Raw genomic sequence first — 17,050 nt, 5'->3', positions numbered from 1 at the left:
CATACTCTTTTGACCAGGAACAACCTTCTTAAATCTATGATCAATCTTTCTGCTTTTGAACTGGGAAGAAAAACAACAACAAGGAGCATCGTATAATAATAATCAGAGAAAAGGTCCTGTATATCAAACAGCTTTGGCAACGTAGTTTTCGCTTCCACGACTTCCCAGTCATTATTCACATCCGGTGCTGTGAAAATCCTCCTACACCACCTCCTACACATTCCCTTTCAAAGCTGCCGGTGCTCGACAAAGACAAGCTGGACTTCACAGAAAGCTGCCAGCGGGGCCTGTTTTAGTTTGACGAGGTCAGCTCAGTCTCTGCGGGCCCTGCAGGGAGGGACAACTACTATGGCTGAAATGGCATCAGAGAGAGAGAGAGAGAGAGAGAGAGAGAGAGAGAGAGAGAGAGAGAGAGAGAGATGGTATTGTTCCAGGCCACTAGGTCCCTGCCACCCCCTTAAGACCCCGAGCTGTGTTTCGGCTAAACTTTTATAGTCAGCCTGAGTCCATGAAGTCTGAACAGTACACTCTTTTTTTGGGAGCTTGGCTGGATTTGCAGCCTCTGCGTTGGTACCGCCTCCAGGCTTATAGAGGCTGCGGTGCGTTTCCATCGACTCTGAGGTGACAGCGCCAGAACCAAGGTCCTTTGGAGATGTGACTTTAGGAGTCAGTCACAAGCAGGACTCACGGTACACTATGTCGGTGTGCAGAGCCTTCTTCTCCTGCTCTGGTTGGCTCCCGTTGTGAAAGACAGAATACCTGGGCAGAAACGGAAGAGAGGAGGGGAGCAGGGCAGGGAGGATATAGATAAATCATTTAATATCATTCATCAATAAAAATAAAAAAAGCCAAATATTCACACAAGATTAAAAAAATGTGATGATTTGTTAAAGTTGTAAATGAATTATCTTTGTATTTCGGCCTGTTGGTCAGTGAAAACAAGCAATTTGCATTATTTCAACTGGGGCTCTGGGAGATTGTGCTCTTTCCCTTTTTTTTATAGTGACAAGATAATCGAAAAAAAATAAAAAAGTTAGTTGCAGCTCTTATGACGTAGGCAAAAAAACTTATATAATTGGTCCAACAGCTTCATGTACATCTTTAAAAGCCACTGGTCTTCCAAACCATGTGAGCTGAGCAGGCACTGTTACAGACTGAATATTGCGACAGAAGAGGAAGTTTTTTTCCCCCACTGGTGCCCTCCTTTAGTTCACTCACTGCCAAACAGATCAGACTTGATAGACCTTTAGTTATAGCCCCATAACATTGTCCTGAAGTGAGTAATTTCTTGACATGGTCCGACCCCTGCTTACTGGTAAAGTGATCACCCAGTCTGGGTTACAGAACAGTGATTGGGAACAGTTTTCAAAGACTTTGTTATGAGAGATTAGTGGTACTGGAAGGAGTGAGAGTTAAAACAGATATAGGAGACAGAGGTGGTAACCCCAATATGTGAAAGGCTTTGCATATGTTTTACGCTTCAGGCTGGATCCACAGCCACTTAATGTGTTCAAATTCAAAATACAAGCTACAGTATATGTTCTCTGCACTGATCCTGCACTTATTGATAAATGTATTTAAATCAGATATGACCAATATGCATACCAAGCTTATGTCATTTGAGCACCTTCTTGATCCAAATAAACAATTTAAAAATACATTGGATTGTCACCAAGCTACACTAATGGCTAGTTATTTAATATCTTGTAGTAGAGCGATAAAATACAGTTGAATTAGGAAGTCAACATTACCATGAAGCATGAACGCATCTGAATGAGACCAGTTCATTTTCAATGTTGAGGCAATTGACCCAACAAAATAGTTCTAAGTTTTCTTTGCTATGCATTTAATGAAGCAAAACACAATTACAATAAGCTCCGTTTTCTTTTGTCCAATCATGCCAAGCAATTCCAAACTGACAATAGCAACATTTTCCAGCTCAAAAGATGAATGTGTCAGAATCCATTGCAACATATCTGATATGTAACTGTAATTTGTAAAGGCATTCAGCCGTGCAGAAAACATCAGTAAACCACAACAGCCAGCATTGCTCTTTTCAGTCCATTTGTTAAAGCAAACTATAAGGGAAACTCATTTGGCAGCCCTAATGGCTCTCACATGTATACAGTCCATATGCTTCAGTGCATCTGAATGAGGAGAGTAAATGTCTGTGGTGCGCATGCAAGTGTCCTTGTATGCATGTGAGCATGGGGGATATGGACAGAGAGTGTACATGGTGTATGTGTGTGTGTGTGTGCGCCACACAGAGGCCTCACCGTGGGCTAAAAGGGTTACGAGCTGTTTACACAAACACCCTGACCAAAGACACTTCCTGCTGCCAAACTGGCCGTGAAATTTACCTTCCCGACAGCCTCCATCATTTAGGGATTTTCAAAGGGAAACAGACTGCAGATTTTCAGCAGAGCGAAACCCAAAATTGCTGCCACATTGCAGCGTTAAACCCTCACTGGGCTAACCGTGGTTGTTAGATTGTGACCGTATTGCTGCTTATGCTATTTGGGGGGAACAAGAGACATTTTTGTAAGGAGAGACAGGGGAGGTTATTTACCTTTTTTTTTAAATGAATCTTTCATTCAGTAAAGCACAATAACACATGTTTCTAGACATGTAGGAATTCACTGAGTATAAGCTAATTATACATCAATTTGGATACATTCAAATGAACTCTGTCATGAAGTGACCTACGGTCTTTTTAGATCCCAACCCTAGGGGTTGAAAAAAAACTATACTTTTGTTCTTGAGTGCTTCGTGCTGCATTGAAATAAGTCCAAACTCCAAATATTGCTGACAATGATGCTGCCATCTGTGAATTGATGTGACAGCAAACCAAATGGTGTTTCTAGGATAGTGGGAGGGGGGCATCGAAAACAAGCACCCTCAAATATAGAACATGGAAAACCGTCTAATGTTAAAGAAATGTGAATAGGCTGTTGGGTTAAACGCTCATCTGTGAGTTCAGATAGTTCTCCTACGTCTTAGGCTGAAAGCAAACTAAAGACTCTCACAAAGACAGTTGACATGGTTGTCATTGCATATTCTTTTTAATTGCCTTGACTTTTCAACAACAACAGAGATACAAGTTGTATTATGTTAACTTATCTTAAGTTATCTATTTTCTATGGTACTTTTTCAGCCAATTGATGTTTCAATATAAGCTCCAGCAGGGGATATCATTTGTTATATTAGGCTGCTATTTAAATCATTGTTTTCCAATGAAATATCAATTGTTAAAAACTGAACATGAAATTTGTATGTATTGAAGGTTTTGAAATAGAATACATTCATAATATCTATGAAAACAGAAAATAGAGTTAATATTTAAAGAAATGATCAGTCACTTTTAAAAAAAATAACTAGATGGGAGTTTAAAGCTCTAATTTCCATCCACAACAGCTTTGAAAATGAGAGGGGAAAAGGATGTGGAACTTGTTACAGAAATGCTCTCGGCTAAAGTCTGAATAAAATGCCCACCCTCTGTACATGAAGGCAGAATCACTGATGCATGCAGGACCAATGTTAAAATATAGAAATATCTTTAATATGGTACATACTACTGCCAACTGTTACTGTGTTTATGCACATTTTTCTTTTTCAGTTTTAGATTTCAACCAAATTAAAAATTGGAGCGGGACATGTGGCTTCATCCATTCTGTGTTTATTTGTGTTCTTGTTTGTACACCACTGAGCCACCATGGCCAACTGGCTGAGCTGGAGACAGGATGCAGATTTGTTTAATGAGGCCAGGGAGAAAAAGACAGAAGGCCCGGATTACAAGCAGACTAAACATTTCTACATATTTTGGGCTACAATGTGGCGAACATTCATCTCGGTGAAGCGCCTGTAAGCAAGATTTTGGATGTGCTGAAAAGCAGACCCTGACGTCTGGTGTTCCCGTGGAGGAGTAGGAATGCAAAATATTTCAATGAAGATCAATGTCGTAGTCCAAATGACATTGAAATATGCATTTCATAAACTGGAATCTAGATGGCTTGTGGTACCCTACTTTAAAACTGCACCAGTTTTACACATTAAAGTATGTTAACCAGTCTTGGTATTATGGGAATACAAGTTGTATACAGCATTTCTTTTTTCCATAAGGAGCTGCATGATAAATGACAAAAGGAAAACACAGGTTGGAGCTGAAGACTACACATTTAAAAGACAAAGGAGACACGGAGGAAGAATGTGAACAACAAAGTGGTATCTTGTCATATTTGTCCGTAACCTACCCTAATGTGCTGACATCAAACATGAACCGCATCAGAATGTTTATGTTCGTCTATTGCTTTGCAGTTCCAAAAACTGACATTAATTTCAAATTACATGATGGAGAAGCTAAAAAGACTTAACAGGTAGTGCCTGTTTCTGAGTCATCATGAGGAATCGATTAATAACTTTGAGCCATTTAATAAAAAACTTGGCAATTTCATCCATCCATCTAAATAATACAGTTAGTGATATAAGTGACTGATTGTTCTCTTAATCCACTGCATTAACCTGACACTTAACCTCTTGAAATGTGATGCAGTGTAGCACGTGTCCTGGCTTTGTTCGTTTGACTGTACACAATGAGATAACAAAATTGGATCTTTACCAGTGCTAATTTACATGTTAATACGGATGACAAAGAAAACTGGGAGATACAGTTTCAACTAACCCAAGAGAAAACCTCCAATGCGTCTGGACAGATACAGTGAAAGAAAAGTCAGCTCTTTAACAAGTTTATAGAAAAATGTATCAATCTTTTGCGAGAGAAAAAGATGATGTGCCAAAGAGCACATCTTCTGAGGTTCACTGACCTGCAGGCTTTCATTTGCAAATTAAAAACTGACCTGCAACCGAACCATCTCTTTGTCACCAAACACATGCCTGAATTGGTCCTTTGCATGAATGACTGGATACAAATGCATTTGCAACATGACCCAGTTTGATGAACCAACCTTCCACTTGAGGGCAGATTGGCTACCAACACCCCAACCTCCTACTCTCTTTCTCTTCATGACCGTTCCAGGTCTCTCACCCTCTCTCCATTCCCCCTAATCACATGTTCGGTCTCTCTATCTCTCTCTTCCTCTCCACTTCATCTGATGATCCCACTCAGTCTTTGTGTCTGAATTACAATAATTGATCATCACAATCCGGAAACCTTTTCTCAAATGTATTTCCTTTTTTTCCCTCTTTTGTTATGTCAGCAGTGTATTACTGTCCAAGTTACCTAGCAAGACAAGTGCCAGCCGCATGGCACTCCAGACAAATCCACCATTCTGAGAGAAAATAGCCCATCAACCAGAAATGATGATGATGATGAAAAGAGGGGGGAGGAGGAGTCTTGAAGATGATACATACAAAATCAATAAAGAATCCCTGAAACAAAGCATTGACCTTACTAGAGTGAATGGAAGTAGAGAAATGAATACCAAAATGACTAATTCACAACAAGTAAAGTTTGCTTGTCGTCAGCAAAAACATGATAGGACACATAATGCATAAACACCTCAATGCCTACAATCCTATGACCTTTAAGGAAAGATTGATTTGCCACCCAATGATCCAAAAATGAGAACAGGAATGCAAAAGCATCTTGATGAGTCTTCACTGTGAAATGTTTTAAAGGAAAGAGTCATCACCTCAATTACAGTGACATTGAGTAAGGTTTTATGTTGCAGGGTTTTAGGAAAATCAGGAGTGGAGATAAGATAGGATAGGATTTAAAGTTTGCCATCTGCAACCGGTGAGAAAGGCCAGAAGATTCATAGCGTCCATTTGCACCACTTCCCAGAATGAATTTAAGTGGTACAACATATAAATCAGGAAGAATATGGACAAAATAATGAGTGTTTGAAGATATAATGTTGATTGTGCAGTCCACTTAAATGTTATAGCCCGTCTGTTGCCAAAGCAACATTGCTGACACAGGTCTACGGAAGGAATCGCAAAGTAGGATTTTCATGGGATTGGTTACTCGATGATGCTGGTCTGAAGATTCAGAAAGCAACAATATGGTTTCGAGGAATGCGGCATCTAAGATTGTTTTGTTTCCACATTGACAGAGCACCATGAACATTTCTTACACGGTCAGAGGTGGGAGGTAAATGAGTAGCTGGTGTTAAGTTGACGATGATCACTTTTATAACTTTTCTCAAAACTTTCCACAAAGGTTATTGAAGCAGTCTCGAGAACGGGAACTAAAAGCACCAAAAGCCCACAAATAGCAAACTCAAAAGCCTACTTCTCCTTCATTTACTGGTGAAAACTTGAATTTCTGCACTACTTGCAAATGGTTTGCAAGTAGTGCCACTGATAATTACAACTCAGGAGTTTTAGAAACCAAATTAGGACTGATTGGAGACTAAATACTGGACTCCAATCAATCAGGTGCTCAGAAACATGGCTCCAGTGGGTAAGTTGACTTTTCATGGCTGACGTGCTTTCTGTCGCTTATTGACCTTGAAAGAAAATAGTTTGTCTTTCTTCCTATATTGGAGTTATCTGGGAGCCTGGTGGAGCGGTTTATTAAGCTATGTTTTCAATTCATCTGGTGTCCCACAGTGCAGTGCAGGGAGGCAACATTGTCCACAACTGACTTTTCAAAAATAATGATGGTGCAAATTAGCCAGGGATAGATTGAACTAGAAAGCACATTAGAGGTTGAGCTAACCTAGTGAGATAGCTAACTTGCTAGCGTTTTTGTCTTCTCAGTGAAAGCACTGTCTTTTTCAATTTGTCTGTGTTTTTCACAACATCCATGAGCCGGAAGGATGTGACCTTGGTGATGGGCATAGATGGACTGACAGTACATGAAAAAGATAATATAGCTTACTCGCCTGTTAGGTTAACAGCTTACTTTAAAGAGTATGTGTTTGGATATCAGGGCAAACCAGATGACATAAAACTGTCTTGGTGAGCCCATAGCAATGTATGGAAATGTATCGCAACAATATTTGAGATATTTCTGACTAACTGAATATGACGTGTTTTGTCCTGCAGTGCACTAACAACATAATTCAAAAGCAGGTGACAATTTGGAGCAGTTCAGAGTCCAATACACTGCTGAGAGAACAACTCATCTGAGCCTGACTTATATCACAACTCCAGCTGCTCTGCTAATCACCCCAGTTTTCCCCGAAATCTCCTAACAACTTCTGTCGTCAGGATATAATGACAGCCAGCTCCCCCGCCGAGCCGCATGGGATTAGATGGTTTAGCAGAGTTCTCTTTGCAAAGCGTCACTCACTTTGAACAAAAACCTCCTTTTTCTCTGTCCCAGTGATACCATCTGCAATTTCAAGCCCTGATTCAAAGACTGAGACGGGGGGGGAGGGATGGTGTCCGACATCCACCCTACCAAGGCTTCCCGAGTTCATACGAGGACACTGCGTCATAAAACTGAGGTATAAAAAAAGGGACGCTTTGATACAGCCTGTTATTTTATGTTCTTGCCTTCCTTTTCCTTACTCCTTGATAATAGGTTTTAAGCCTGTGGGGCTCAATCAGACTTGAGTCAAGAGTAGCAAGAGTGATGGACCTGGGCCATTTCACTGAAAGAATAGCTTAATCGAATGGGAACTTTTGTTGATAGCAGGGACACACATTCAACATGATTGGCACATAAGGAGAGACACATTTTTATGTATGAAGACTGATGGAACTCTGATCTCTTCTCTGTTATACTCATATATATATACAGGTCCTTCTCATATAATTGGGCATATTGTGATAAAGTTAAATATTTTCTATAATGTACTGATAAACATTAGACTTTTATATATTTTAGATTCATTACACACAACTGAAGTAGTTCAAGCCTTTTATTGTTTTAATATTGATGATTTTGGCAAAAAAGTAAAGAAAAACCAAAAATCTCTATCTCAAAAAATTAGCATATTTCATCCGACCAATAAAAGAAAAGTGTTTTTAATACAAAAAAGTCAACCTTCAAATAATTATGTTCAGTTATGCACTCAATACTTGGTCAGGAATCCTTTCGCAGAAATGACTGCTACAATGCGGCGTGGCATGGAGGCAATCAGCCTGTGGCACTGCTGAGGTGTTATGGAGGCCCAGGATGCTTCGATAGCGGCCTTAAGCTCATCCACAGTGTTGGGTCTGGTGTCTCTCAACTTCCTCTTCACAATATCCCACAGATTTTCTATGGGGTTCAGGTCAGGAGAGTTGGCAGGCCAATTGAGCACAGTAATACCATGGTCAGTAAACCATTTACCAGTGGTTTTGGCACTGTGAGCAGGTGGGTCTTGTTGAAAAATTAAATCTTCATCTCCATAAAGCTTTTCAGCAGATGGAAGCATGAAGTGCTCCAAAATCTCCTGATAGCTAGCTGCATTGACCCTGCCTTTGATAAAACACAGTGGACCAACACCAGCAGCTGACATGGCACCCCAGACCATCACTGACTGTGGGTACTTGACACTGGACTTCAGGCATTTTGGCATTTCCTTCTCCCCAGTCTTCCTCCAGACTCTGGCACCTTGATTTCCGAATGACATGCAAAATTTGCTTTCATCCGAAAAAAGTACTTTGGACCACTGAGCAACAGTCCAGTGCTGCTTCTCTGTAGCCCAGGTCAGGCGCTTCTGCCGCTGTTTCTGGTTCAAAAGTGGCTTGACCTGGGGAATGCGGCACCTGTAGCCCATTTCCTGCACACGCCTGTGCACGGTGGCTCTGGATGTTTCTACTCCAGACTCAGTCCACTGCTTCCGCAGGTCCCCCAAGGTCTGGAATCGGCCCTTCTCCACAATCCTCCTCAGGGTCCGGTCACCTCTTCTGGTTGTGCAGCGTTTTCTGCCACACTTTTTCCTTCCCACTGAGGTGCCTTGATACAGCACTCTGGGAACAGCCTATTCGCTCAGAAATTTCTTTCTGTGTCTTACCCTCTTGCTTGAGGGTGTCAATGATGGCCTTCTGGACAGCAGTCAGGTCGGCAGTCTTACCCATGATTGCGGTTTTGAGTAATGAACCAGGCTGGGAGTTTTTAAAAGCCTCAGGAATCTTTTGCAGGTGTTTAGAGTTAATTAGTTGATTCAGATGATTAGGTTAAGAGCTCATTTAGAGTACCTTTTCATGATATACTAATTTTTTGAGATAGGAATTTGGGGTTTTCATGAGCTGTATGCCAAAATCATCAGTATTAAAACAACAAAAGACCTGAAATATTTCAGTTGGTGTGCAATGAATCTAAAATATATGAAAGTTCAATTATTATCATTACATTATGGAAAATAATCAACTTTATCACAATATGCTAATTATATGAGAAGGACCTGTATATATATAACATTTTCCTCTGATAGACATTTTCTCTTCAGCTCTCCACTTTCTCTACACCAGTAATCTTTAACCCTTGTGTGGTGTTCATATTGTTGTTACACAGCCAGTGTTCGTGGGTCTGGTGGACCCACTGCATTTCATGGCTTTTTAACTCAACACAATCAAATATTTTATGTTAAAATACTCAACAGATGTTTACTTCAACCTATTTGCAAGAAAAAAAACAGCATATAAGGTTACTATTTGCCCTTTACCTTTGTTAGATCACATTTATGAATTAAAGTACTGTTTTTGAATAAAGTGTAATAAAACAAGAACAACAATTATAAAAAAGATATGAGGGGAATAAATTAAACAAATTTACAAATGAAGCAGGGTTTTTCATAACTTTTGATTTTAATTTATTTGAAATTAATTGGAAATTTAACCCATTCAGGTCAGGGCTGGCTGCTGAAGGCTGGTCCTGTGTCTTCGTTATGGAACTAGCTGATGCTCAATCACATTATCTTCTTCAAAGTCACTGTCAGACTGACATTTCAGAAATGCGATCACTTTGATCTCATCACTGCTTTATGCAGATGATGTGGTCCTGATGACATCGGTCTGTGACCTTCAGCTCTCACTGGATTGGTTCACAGCCGAGTGTGAAGCAGTTGGCATGAGGATCTGCACCACTAAATCTGAGGCCATGGTTCTCAGTAGTGAAGGAGTTCAAGTACCCCAGGGTCTTGTTTGTGAGGGATGGGACAATGGAGCATGAGTTTGGCCAGATAATCAGAGCAGCCAGGACAGTATTGCACTTGCTTTACCACAACGTTGTGACAAAGAACTGAGGTGGAAGGCAAAGCGGGGTGGTACACAGGTGCGGACCCAGGGGTGTCTGAAAGTTATCCCCAAATCGCAAAAGCGACTACAGGGAAGGGGAGAAAACAAATGCACCGAGCTGTAAAGGGCCACACAAGCTACCTTTTTAATATAACAAACTAAAGCAACAACAAAACCACCACTGCCAAGCAGCTGAACGCACACACAAGTAAAACAGTTTCCTTTGCAACACTTAACACAGAGAGCACTCAGAAACAACCTCTCACTACCTCTGAAGGTGAGACAATGAGCAGCACAGAGCACTGGGGTCTCAGGGAATATATAACCTCCACACACCTGGGCTCAATCAGCCAATCAGTGCCACACACACCTGATTGCAGTAAGTGAATCAGTCACCATTCTCACGGAGGCGAAAGATTCTGTGCCCTCACCCTCACAGGGCTGAAATCTTCCGTGTCCACGCAGTTTATGATGAGTGATGATCATGAGAGAGTGAGTGATCCTCACATTCTGACACCTCTAACTCTACATCATCTTTAAAAGCTTATCTCTCTTCCAAAACCTACAATTTCCCCACATGTATTAGCCCTGGGTCCTGTAGACCCGAACATCCTGTATGTAATATAAATGTGTAGGGGGGGTGTACAGTGTGTGTTGACCAAAAAAAAATTCTGATCTATGTTCTTCACGGTGAATGAGCCAAGGCCAATGAGTCTCAGTTTGAAATTATAATTAATTGTATCATTTTCTTTTGATAGAAAATGTAAATAGGTCCCACAGACCCGAACACCACACAAGGGTTAAAAGAACACTGTGAATCTTTTTTTGGAAGTATCATGTCACAACTTCAGCCAGTATTTAGTTTGTTTTCATATGTCTGTTTTCCTGGTTTCTTCTTCTTCTTTGATTTTAGGCAGACTTGACGCATCTATGGCGTATTGCTGCCCCCCACTGTTTGTTATGTTACTCTAAATCCTTGAGTATAGTCCAGTGTTGTGAAGATAATCCAACAAGTCCTTCGTTTTATCCCATGACTCCAGATTCAGAAGGTTGTGCATATTGAAAACTAATTCCCCAGCTGATCCAAGTTTCCGGAAAAGACTCCTCCTTTGACTGTTATAGAGCTTACACTGGAGGAGCACATGCTTCACAGTCTCTCTGTCTCCACACTCACACTTGCCATCTGGGTGTTTGCCTATCAGAGCCAGCCCACTTCTCAACCCACAGTGCCCAAGCCTCAGTCTTGTGATTACTACTGCATCCTTTCTATCACACCTAAAAGTGCACCTACCTCTGTTTGCCTTTTCCTGCACTGCAAAGTACGCCCTACCTTTCTTTTCCTTCTCCCAAGCTTTTTGCCACCTTTCTTTTAGAGCCCATTTTCCTGGTTTCCTTTCTAACTCTCATGTCATTTCAGACCCGGCCACTCCCTCCTGCTCTGCACTCCCTGTTAATTACATTCACCTGGTCTGCCCCACACTCACCTGCTCCTCATCAGTTAATCAGCCCCAGTACATATCTCAGTTCAGTTCCCAGATTGTCAGATGTACTAGTGTCTTACCTAGCGCTCCAGCATTCAGATATCATCCTGTGTTCCGATCCTGCCTGCCTGTTCATGTTTCAACCTGTCTTTTGGACTTTGCTTTGGATTACCCTTTTGCCTGCTCCAACTGGACTTTCTTTCTTTCTACTTGGTTTGCATCCACTTTTCATTAAATCTGTTTTTTTTATCTGAACTGTTTCCTGAGTCTTGCTGTAACTGTCGTAATTAAAACTATTCTGTATTTAATTAGTATTTTCATATTATATGACAAGCCTTAAGTAAATTAATTGGTTTATATTAATCATTTCATAATTGTGTTAAGTTTAAAACTTTATTTAAATAGTTAGTCAAATGATGTCACGTAAGGCGGATTGTTCTCTTGTGCGAAAAGATTACTCTTTGTCGGATAGAGATGCGACATGAGAGAAGGTGAACAGCTTGTGATATGCATCGCCGAGAAGAATCTTGTTTCAAAGTCCCTGTAATTAGCATGCAGCCAACGAGGTATGTTTTGTTATTTCCCTGTATTTTATTTTGCTTATTTGACTCTTTATGTGCCGTCTAATATATGATTTTATGTAAAGCTAATGCCGTGATTTCTGTTGTACTGTGTGTGTTCACCTATAGTTTTCACTGTGAAGTTGGAGTACAAGTCTGCAATAAAACCCGTCAAAGGAAACCACTGGTGTCTGCCGAATGCTTTTAGAGGGTTTTATACTTGCTATTGGGTTCTTGTCTGTCATTATCCTGAAACCTGACATATCAAGTGCTCCCTGTGGGCTTGAAAGGGGCCAACAAAAAAGTTTCTTTGTTTACAGTATTTAACAGGCTGAATTATATTTTTCTGCAAGTATAGTAAAAACTTTTGGTTTAGATAGTCCTCTCAAATGGCTGTACCGAGCTGACCTGCAGAGTGGAGCTTAGCAGCGTTGAGGCTGAAAACAAGGAACCTCCTGCTGTTTGTCTCAAGACATTAAAACAGGCTTTGACTTGGGCACAAGCACTGAGGCATGATGCTGAAGTACGCAGGGAGGCAGGCCTGTGGGGAAGTAAACATAGCACACATGCACATCTACGGTATTTGTGTGCGTACACTATACACAGCATGTGGGCGCACACACTTTTCAGAACGCAAGGATGGGACCTGAATTATAGCGCAAGCAGGTGTGTTCCCTGGGAAGATGCTGCACTAAAAATACATATGTAGAGTAGACCAAGCTTCAAAGTAAAGGGGTCATGGTGTGTGTGTGTGTGTGTGTGTGTCTTTGTTTTTAGGAATGAGATCAGTGTACTGCTGGGTCCCAGTAGATCAGAGGTTTGATTATTTCAGGATGACTGATGCCTGCAACGCACCCTTCCTCGACTAATTGCTTACATGACTGGAATGAGGAGAGACTGCGTGTGCGTCTGTGTAAGTGTGGCTGCAAATTCACATTGTGTGTGCCACAATTGCTTTCGGGTTTTGGTAAATCCAATAAGAACTGACATGAATCTGTGCTAGCTGTTTACACAAACGGGTCCCTCTTGAGAAATAATCCCTGAGTCTCCCTGACATAAACTTTATAAATAAAGAAAACATCTGCAAAACTTTTCAGAGCAACTCCGAGAAGTTGGTGGTTCACTACCTTGCTCACAGGCTCAATAGCAGTACTTGTTGGGGGGGGAAAAGGTATTGTTACCAATTTAGGATATTGGAGATCATGTTATCTAAGCAAGGTGAGCATTGTAACAAACTACAAAAAGTAAAAGGAAAGGGTAACACTTTACCATAAGGTACACAGAGTAGTTACTCTTCCAAAAAAAAACTAACTACTCTTTTTTTTGTTTACCTTAGTGTAGAGTGTTACCAAAGAAAGATTATCTACTTGTATAAACATTGCAACGATGATTTACTGTCTGTAATGTGCTTTAATTGTTTTCTAGTTAAATAAGTTAGATAATTGTATGCAGATTTTGACCAACTTTCCAGAATGTTTCACTACAAAGTACATGCAGACGCCAAAAGGTCTTGATGAGGGGCCAAAAGGAACGTATAAAACAAGCGAGCAAACATAATGCATAATGTATCTTTAAGGAATATTAACTATCTAGAGCCGAACACGTTATAAAAATTTAAAAAAACGTAAATGACCTTGTTTTGGCCAAAATGGAACAAAACTATTTTATGTTAACATCGCTGTACATGCCAATTATTACTTCTCGTTGGCTTACAAGTTGGTTTGGTTGTCAGGGCAAATGAGTGCCGCCTGCACTGACAAGAGAGGCAAATGAGTTCCCCCTACACTGACACAAGAGATAGTCTTGTATTTGTCTGGTGGGAAAAGAGTCACATTGAAACCCTATCAGCTACATAGCCCACTAGACCATTGTAAGTTTGCACAGACTTCAAGCAGCAGGCCAGAGGCTTGACACGAGTATGAAGAGCTAATCAGGTCAAGGTTCAATCAGGGCCATGAGCTGATCTGTGTGCAACTTTAACTGTTTTGCTGTTTCTGTTGTATCATTATGTATGTGCAATTCATTTCCATTGATAGAACATTATACATAATATATGAACATTATCTAAAATTTGATTCTTTTACAACATTTTTTGATGTCTCCATCTAATATAATTCTCATGTGCATGCATGAGATACAAGAAAAACATATCCATAACTAATAATGATGTTGGCCTTTAGTTCTGGATAGCTTTAAGTGCTCCAGTAAAGCATGTATAATCTGATATTTTCTTCCACCACTGCTAATTTGGTAAGAATCAGTACACTTAGATCTGTCCCCCTTTTCAACATTGTGTTTTAACGTCATGTAATTGTAATGCTTAAGCATGTTCTGAGCTTTTCTATGGAGAAAGCCAGCCCTGAATTTCTTATTAAAACCTCAACATGTGCCATGAGCTAATTTGAGTGGATCTACACCAAATTGCACTTACTAACAAAGAGCTGACTGAGCGGACTGTTAAAACTGTGACAGTGCTACAGTGTCAACATCATCATTTTAAATGGTCTCAGAAAAACATGAGGGGGGGGGGGGGCAGTCACCCAGCAAAGCCACAATGAATGTTATGTGTTTAGGCTTTGATAGAGACAAACTTAATATCAAGAGGTTTTTGTTCGTTACTGATTAAAAGTTGTGAAGGATGACAAAAGCTGTGGCTGATGTGAATGACCAACAATTACAGAGTGATTATATCATGTCTTAATATGAAGAAGCAGTGGTCCTTTAAGATGTTCAAACCCCCTCCTACTACTGCTCGTAATGACAGTTGCTGCGAACATACTTTATTATTCACACAGTGGATCAAACAACGCTTCTGCTTTCAGTCATGAATGGACATGTGCGACACTCTGCAACAGTACTACAGTACTGTACTGGCTGTTTGGATGGTACGGCCAGCAGTTTACTGTGTGTTTAATCTAATCCCTGACCTTTTGGTGGGGAGGCCGGAGGGCAATGATGTCAGTCAGTCCATCTGCTTTGAACTGTTTTTTTTTGGAGCCAAACATACTCACTGCTGTGAGACAGACTGCAATTAATAAATGTGGTTTTCATATCAATAGTCCCTATGACATGATGAATTATGACTAAATAAACTATGACTATGATCTAGAATGTAATGTCAATAATATTTCATTATTGACTAGTGTTTTTTAATAAAAAGTGAGAGGAACTTTAGTCCTGTTTACTTTTAGTGAAGTCACACTGTACTAATCAGTAGATGGAATTTGCTCAGTTGTCATGGAGTTGAGCACAAAATAAACTGACACTAGTGTCTCCTTGACAACGAAAAAGTCAATCCATCGAGGAGGACCATGATGGGGGGAATGATAGCTTTCTCTTACTGTAAGCTCGGACTGTGTTGCCAACAATTCATTTCAAAGATAATATGATTTTTTGTATAACATTACTAAATGTTTCTTTTGGGACGTACATTGTGAATACATTTCCCTTGGGAGATAATACAGTTAAATTAATCAATAACTCGATCAATGTAATCTATTTTATAATACTTATGAGTGTAAAGCAAATTCAAAAGACACTCGTGACGACAATCCACAAACATGTGAAAATAACATCTGGGTTTAATAAGGCTGAAGAGTCCAGCAGCAACAACTGAAACTTAAACTCATCTCAGATCTGTATCACCACGAAAGTTAATTTAACAATTACGGCATGTATCAGAATATCAGAATCAGGTTTATCGTCAAGTTTTGCCATACAAGGAGTGTGCCTTGGTAGGGAAGACAAGAACGGCCACAATTGCAATTATTTTTCAAATAACGCCATCTCTAGAAAAAAACAAAACGTTGTCAAGAGCTGTTTTTTGTTGAGATCACAAGATCATGAACATAAGCAGAAACAACTTCTGTAATAACAGGTTGCTCATCGCTTTATAGTGAGATAATGTTTGTTTCCTCGAGGTAACACGATCATTGACTGCTGATCTTGAGATAACAGCATTTGATATTCTAAGCAATAAGAGGAAATGCCATTTTGCACGGCTATTGTGCTTCCTAACCTTGATATTTTGGTACATACAATACAGTGAAGTAGTAAAACTCAAGTGATGCAAAGTCAAGAATATAAATATAATTAGAAAAAAATACTATTAAAATAAAATACCAAAACATATATGTATGATATATCATTAACTTATGAAACAGATTCACAGTTTGTGCAGGGGTGAACTATCAAGTGGGAAGAGTATCTGCAGGGTACTGAAATACAAGTTAAAAGAAAATGTGACCTTCAAATTTCTCATGGAATCTGAATTTAGAGATTTGTCGTCAACATCTTTTCAAACTTTTTCACTTTTCTGAAAAGCGACCACTTGAGCTTGTGCTCATGATAGAATTGCTCACTCTGAGACACAGCGGTGAAATACACAGTGGGTTTTTCTCACGTTCACAAAGTCTCTGAGGGACGAGGTTGGTTGGAGTTTAATGGTACAGTCACATAGGTTGATGCGGAAGGCTGTGACCTATGTTGTCATGTGAGGACACGCTGAACCTTAATCTTCACTGGCAGATGTAAGACAACATACCCTGACAATTCACAATTTGCCGCCCAAGCACAGTTTTTACCTGGAGGCTAGGGAAAAGTACACTTCAGCAGTGCCGAATCCCATGAGACAAGGGAAAATATCTTTACATGTACATGATGCTCAGATAAGTAAACAAACAGACGAGAGGTAATCATGGATGAAACCTCAGAGGGACATATTAAGTGTGTGGTTTCTGTGTCCGTTTGTGTGTCACAGAAAGTGAGGAAAAAGTGTATGTGTGGTATGTGCACTTGATAATGAAAAAATAAGTAAAAGAGGGAAACAAACTTATTCTGTTTTTATATATAGCAACCTGCACCATCACAGTTTCTCAA

General features: G+C 40.1%; 1 protein-coding gene across 1 annotated transcript in view; it reads right to left on the bottom strand.

Moving 5' to 3' along the window:
- Window positions 1-671: 671 nt before the first annotated feature.
- Window positions 672-17,050, bottom strand: part of htr4 (5-hydroxytryptamine receptor 4) — a gene marked incomplete at its 3' end in the record, with an annotated part of 89,857 nt that continues 73,478 nt past the window's right edge. The window contains exon 6 of the mRNA XM_080035831.1: window positions 672-759. Within this exon, the coding sequence (XP_079891957.1) occupies window positions 672-759 (88 nt within the window). The remainder of the gene's footprint in view (window positions 760-17,050) is intronic.

Source organism: Ammodytes marinus (genome assembly GCF_949987685.1).
Source record: "Ammodytes marinus genome assembly, chromosome: 10".
Taxonomy (NCBI): Eukaryota; Metazoa; Chordata; class Actinopteri; order Uranoscopiformes; family Ammodytidae; genus Ammodytes; species Ammodytes marinus.
Note: the sequence above shows the minus strand (reverse complement) of the source record. Positions and strands in the feature narration are given on the sequence as shown.